The sequence below is a fragment of the Sphaeroforma arctica genome (genome assembly GCF_001186125.1).
Source record: "Sphaeroforma arctica JP610 unplaced genomic scaffold supercont1.330, whole genome shotgun sequence".
In the NCBI taxonomy this organism is placed as follows: domain Eukaryota; class Ichthyosporea; order Ichthyophonida; genus Sphaeroforma; species Sphaeroforma arctica.
Window position 1 is genome coordinate 29669 of NW_014040228.1, and position 6723 is coordinate 36391.

Sequence of the window (6723 nt, forward strand, 5' to 3'; positions counted from 1 at the left end):
ACATATACGTTTAACGGATCTATTTTTAAACGTAAATACGTAAAAATGAGGCAAAATCGGCTGCCAAATTCTTAACCACGCATAGTCCCACGCAGTCACACACAAAAGGCGCAAGGCCGCAAGCCGCCGCATGGTCGTTAAAAGTTCGTATTTATTATAAAAAATAAATACAATTACTATTATGAGTTCAAAATTGGTTTTCAGAAGGCTATGGAGTAATAGGTATGGACAAATTGTCGAAATTTACTGACGTATTTAAATACTCTGTAATTTTTTTTTTACCAGCGAGAGAGAGATAGTCACAAACTCACGTACACAGTCACAGGACACAGAGGGACGAATATCAGATTCAGAATAGTCAAAATGTGTGTAGGAAAATAATGAATGTCCATATTAGGTTTTGTCAATGCTAATTATTGGTCCGCTGATTATTATGTAGCTCGTACTGATACTTAGTACTCTTACGGACAGAGCCTGTGCTAGTAGAGCGAGCAGTTAGACTTGGGGGTTCATCCCCAGGTCCCCCAGTACATATCAGTGTGTGTATGAGGGTCAGAGTGAGGGCAAGAGGGCAGAGGCCCAGCCTCAGAGCCTCAGCCCAGAACCAAGAGGTGAGAGTGAGCCGTGAAACCGCCACAAATTGAAATCACAATATTTACATACACTTTCCCGGTTGGTGGCGGGTAGCGGCTGCATTACCCAGAGTGTATGGGCCTTGTAGAACTGAAATGGGTCTATTCCTCTCGAGAGATGAAGTCCAAAGCCAAGTATGAACCCAATCAATCCTACAGGTGCATTGAGGTTCCTGATTTCGGATTTCCATATTGGATTGCGAATTTGCGACTGCAACGAAATTTATTGGCCCTGAGCGTATCGCAGCTCACGCAGTCTGTACTCAGTAGTCACAGGACTCACAGCTTTTTTCTTTTTTTTTAAACAGCAGAATTTTAGGACAACCACATTCTCGTCCTTTCGTGAGAATTCGGGTCCAAAGGCCCAAATTTATGTACCCAAATATACCAGCAAACATTAAAAAACAGCACCAGCGAAATGCACAATTATATCAGCGCTACACACGCAATTCTACGAAGTATCCACTTTATCTACGTAGAAGGGACGTGCATCTATCGCTCGCCCTCAGTCGCTATATAACCGAACTAAGTGTGTTATCTTATCAACTGGTGTTTTACACTGGGATAGTAGGTGAATAGAGTACATAAACAGATTTCGTCATCATGGCTGAACCCGAAGTGAAAAGGTCTGACAGTCAGGTCATGCGCAATGAGCCTCCGGTGAATATGAAGGAGGAGTTCCTTGACCTGCTGAGCATGTCGTGGCAGGTGTCACTGGCGACTGTCACGCGAATTGCTTTGACATCCATTGACTCAGCCTTCTTGGTGAGTTGTCCTCTTACCTGCTTTTTAGGCTGCTTGAACGTTTTGTTGCTCCGCACGTTCTGTGTTCACGGTGATCAGTTGATTAGCGTGTTATTTTGTACGCGTGATGGTCGGTTTTCGCAGCCTATCGGTATATATACAACAACTCAAAGTACTCATTCTATTGCTCTCACCCCCAAAGATACAATTGTTTTGAAACACGCCACATCATCCTTAAGTTTTGTCAATACTTGGACCATAGCCTTCCTTCGCGTTTTTCTTGTACGAACGGGGACTATAATTCTGCGTACTCATGCTTACGGTGACTAACATTTTACATACTTGTGATTACAGGGACATTTCGGTACACAATATCTTGCGGCTGCATCGTTGGCGCAAGTGTGGACGTCGCTGCCTCTGATGGCCGTGTGGGGTGGCACTGCTGCGCTGATTACGCTGTGTGGCCAAGCCTGGGGCGCCGGCAACAAAGAGTTAGTGGGTATCTGGCTGCAGTTCGGAGTTATTATCACTCAGGTATGTTTACAGCGCAGGCTCATATTCAAAGTGATCGAGCGTTTGCAATGTACTGTCGTATGGTAGGCTGCACTTCAGCAGTCACACAGACCCCACAACGCAAAGCAAAGGCACATGGAGACCGTCACAGTGCAAGCGTGAGAAGTGTATTTTTTAAAGCGTCAGATGTGAATACGCGAGCACTGTGAGATGTACATTGCCTTCCCGTTGTGAGCCTTAATGGTACAGTTGACGCTAGTTTAGCATGCTACGCTGCGTTCGTTTCTGCATTATGCTATTCTACAAAATTTTGGTCCAAGAAACAATAGTGTTGATTGGAGAATGTTTTTAATTGGCTTGCACTTGCACTTGCGTCGTTGCTTGGATTGATAATATAGTTGTTGCACGTTTGCCACATTTCACTGACTTCACGCCAGCAGATATGAAGTCCAAGAAACATGGGCAACTGCATAGAGGTGTACGTGTCCACAGTTAACCGCGCCCTATCGGCTATTTGGCTGGTATTAGCGTAGCGTGTATGGCCGATGGATACATTACACGTTGGTCCGATTGAATTGATTCACTCTTTAGGGTTTAGGATTCTCTCGCAGCCATCATTGCACTAACCCTTCCTCGTGGTGTGCACCTCATCGCTTCGTCCACTGCAGTTTTTGGGTCTGCTGGTGTTCATCTGGTACTGGTGCGTAGGGTTTGTGCTACAGTACTCGTCACCTGATCCCGTGGTCGTTGAGGCGGGTGTTGAGTTCGCACGGATGCTGTCCTTCTCCATTGCGCCGTCGCTGTTCTACGCCTGCCTTCGCCAGTACTTCCAGGCTATGGTGTGTATGAGATATGGTCGAATTCTCACTGTGCCTCTCGTTGTTTCAATATTAAGTTGGCTAGTAGAATCCGTGTGCTGGTATTTCAGGAAGTAATGTGCCTAGTGTATCATGCACTTCACTGGGTTCTATCTCAAACCCGTCCGTTGATCCACTGTTTACCTATAGCGTTTATTTACCCGATCACATCCCAGGGCACTGATCTGCCGTTACTTTCGCATGATTAACAATGTTGGTAGTCTCATAAATGTGCTAATGATCTGCTGACTCAACACTTACTAGTTTTGAGTCCGGGTGTATGCGCCTGTCATCGGTTCATATCACATCCTTGTTCCTCTTTCTGGCTGCACTTGCGCTTAGTGTTGCTACTGCGCCTTGCCCCCTGAGCTACACAGCATATATCAGACTCGAGTATGGGTCGCAAACCGAGACTGTGCTTGGCTTATACATTTCCTATACAATGGAGTGCTGTATTTATGGTACACCACAAAGAGCTGTCAGTGAAGTCCTCACGCTAGCGCACATCCTCACTTGTCAATTCTCGCCCGCCCGCTGTGAGATTTTAGTTTATCGCTTGCAGTCATGCTCAAATTCCTATATATATTTATATATATAACTCATAATTGAACAGAAGTACCGAAATATGTACAACTCTCATGTAGTTTAGCACAGTACCTGTATATATGTGTGTGTGTGTGCGTTGTATCCAAGGCACTGATGGCTTTGCACTTGTAAACTGTCGTGGTTGTCCCAGGGCATTATGTGGGCCACTACCATCTGCGGAGTGACATCCATTCTGCTGACTGTGCTGCTTAACTGGCTGTTGATCTACGGCTGCTTCGGATGGTCTGGTCTGGGCTTCATTGGATCTCCTCTAGCCACCGTCATCGCCAGTTGGTATCAACCGCTATGTCTGTTCCTGCTGTGTGTCACCTGGAAGGGTTACCACAAGGATGCTTGGTATGGCTTCGACCGCAACGCTTTGAGCGTAGAGCGTCTAAAGGTAATGTCTTAGGTTTTAGTACAAAGTACCTCGTATGCTATAGACCTTGTCCCTGCAGTCTCAGATATTTGAATGTATTTTACATCGTCTAACAGATGTAATGAATCCCTCGTCGCATTATTTCACGTCCATAGTAGCCGCTTCTAATACATTCATTTCATCGTTCTGCAGGTGTTCGGAGGAATCGCCTTCCCCGTGGCCATGAACAGTCTGGTGTCTACTCTAGCCAACTCTGCGCTGACGCTTCTGGCTGCGCGAATGGGCTCGGATGTGATTGCCGCTAATGCCGTCATGGGTGGACTGTGGTCAATCATCTGGGCGTTGTTCTGGGGTTTCGGTTGCTCCACTCAGGTTAAGGTATGTTCCTCTCTGGCCTTTAAACCTCAATGATTTTGTGTTGTTCTGCTGCATAAGGCCTATCCCAGTAACAATGGTGTGCAGCCTCCCCAATACATTGATGACATTTACAGTGCATGGCAGGTTGCTGCTGGAGTTTTCGTTTGTGTTTCCATATGCACTTCTCACACAAAACATCGTCTACGCGCACTCAGGTGGCCAACTATATGGGAGCAGGACGCCCTCAAGCGTCGCGTAAGGTTGCCTTGTGTGGTCTGGCGTGCAGTATTGTGGTTCTGTTGATTCTGCTGTCAACTATTTTCTTCGCCTCGCGAAAGTTCTTCGGCATCTACTCCAACGATCCCAAGATCTTGGACATGTGCGAGGATGTCGTCTACATCTACATTGTTGCTGTGCTCATTGAAAACTTGGAGGTGCTGTCTGCCGCAGTGCTCACTGGAATGGGAAGTGTCAGCATCATCTTCTGGATCAGGTATGAGTGCTACCTTTCTTGTTTTTGTTTAGGGTTTAAGCATTATCTTTTGGATTAAGTAGGAGTGCTACCTGTGCCGTTTTGGTTTAGGGTTTAGGCATAATCTTCTGGATTAAGTATGAGGGGGGGTTTTTTCACGTGTTTGTTAATAACTATAACCATACTCTGGTCAACCACCTTTATTCGTGTGATGCTTGGCTATTTACATGTGCTACGCTATTTTGCCTGTATTTAAATACCCGCCCACAATTTACTAATGTACAAAATATATGCATCGAGCATGCTAATACACTTCGATTAATCCCCTTGCTTCCGTGGCCTCTGTCTCCCACAGTACTATCGGCACGTGGTTGATTGAGATTCCCGTTGCCTTTGTTCTGGGCATTGTCTATAAGAAGGGATTGGCTGCTCTGTGGATCTCTATTCTTGTCATGGAGATCTTCAAGCTCAGTTTCTTTATCGGCAAGCTGATGATGATTAATTGGGCCGAGCAGTCTGCGCTTGTCATGGCATCCATGGAGGTATGTCCTGCTCATATATACGTGTCAATCGTATGGTCGCCTGCTCATATGTACTTATCAATTGTAAGGTCACTTGCTCATGTACTTGTCAATTGCATGGTCACTTGCTCATGTACTTGTCAATTGCATGGTCACTTGCTCATTTGTACCTGTCACTTGTATGGTCATCTTGCCTTCGATCGGTGTTGTGTTTTGGCTGTATCTGTGGGTGCTACGCCTATTCGCGCGACAATTCCCGGTGCTTTCTCATGCCATCGGCTGTTAAATGCTACTCTGCTCTTAGTGCGCAATTAGAAATAATGTATCATAAAGCCGTGACTTTGCTAAAAGTGCCATGTATGTTGCATGCTGATAGCCCTGCAATCATAATCGTAGTTTTCACTAGTGTTGTGTCTGATTGCGGGGGGTGTGCGTTTTATCTCACACCGTTGCTGATGCTTGGCTTGCCTGTGCCTGTTGTATTTAGGCGTTGCCTGAAGAGGATGAAGAGGCTGAGGCTCTGTTGCCCGGAGGTCTTACCGCTCGCCGCAAGAGCTCAGTATTCGAAGTCACGAAGAGAGACAGCCGTCGTTTGTCAGAGGTATGTGACCCGTGCTGGATTTATTTCGGTATTAACGTGACCTTTTTTTTATCGTCAGATATGATATCCGCGTGCGCTGCTGTGTTTTTATTCCGTTATTGTCACATTCGATTACCTTCAGTAGACATGAAAGTTCGTCTTATTAGTGGTTGCGATTTGTGGACGACATTTGCATATGAACGCATGTCTGTACACTGAAGTTGGTTGATTTTTAAGCTAGTACGACTTCTCGTAGACATCCGTTTGTTGGTCAAATCTATCATAGGTATCTGTTGGTTGGTCGTATTTGTCATATATCTGTTGATTTACCGCCTCTTCTAATTAGTCATGTTAATCATATGCCTCTGTTTCTGATCATATGTGTATTCTCCATATGTCTCATCTTATCACGTGTTTACTCTTCGCTGTATAGGCAATGGCGACATCGCTGGAGAATTCAACGCTCATGAACTCCAGTCAACAGAAGCAGCCCATCTAAGCAGCCAATCGCACTGCAAATTCGAATTTTGTGGAGAGTTCGCTGCCAAAGTGAGACACGACTGATTGTTTATTAGAGAATTGTATATGTGGGGAACGAAATGTATTAAATCATTGTGTATTATAAATGAACCTGTAGCTGTGTATTATATATTAACCTTTGAGGTATCAGCGTTGCCAATATCTGCAAGTAGTACTAAGTGCGTAGTATCCATGTATGCTCGCATCGTGGCTGAGTGGATTGTTTCACATGTTACAAGTTTTCCCGATAGGTCAGTTGTCGCTCAATAGATTTGTACGATCATGAAATGCGCCTCATATCAAGTACGATGGCTGTGTATTGCTGTGAAATCGGTTGGTGGGTAGCAGTCTTCGGCAAATGACTGGCTGCAGGCGACAGCTATCACCTCACACTCTTCATTTAATCTCTTAATCTGCCGATGAACAAGCCCCACAACAGCTATCACCTCACACTCTTCATTTAATCTCTCAATCTGCCGATGGACAAGCCCCACAACAGCTATCACCTCACACTCGTCATTTAATCTCTTAATCTGCCGATGTTGTCGACAAGCCCCACAACAT

The 6723-nt window shown here is 45.3% G+C and overlaps 1 protein-coding gene across 1 annotated transcript; it reads left to right on the forward strand.

Moving 5' to 3' along the window:
* The first annotated feature begins 1072 nt into the window (after positions 1 to 1072).
* On the forward strand, positions 1073 to 6283 carry SARC_05267 (hypothetical protein). Its single transcript, XM_014300879.1, has 9 exons — positions 1073 to 1397; positions 1731 to 1910; positions 2558 to 2728; positions 3483 to 3731; positions 3903 to 4088; positions 4283 to 4560; positions 4895 to 5081; positions 5548 to 5661; positions 6074 to 6283. Exons 1-9 carry the CDS (start codon positions 1236 to 1238, stop codon positions 6137 to 6139), a joined length of 1593 nt encoding a protein of 530 aa, XP_014156354.1. The 5' UTR covers positions 1073 to 1235; the 3' UTR covers positions 6140 to 6283.
* The last annotated feature ends 440 nt before the right edge of the window (positions 6284 to 6723 follow it).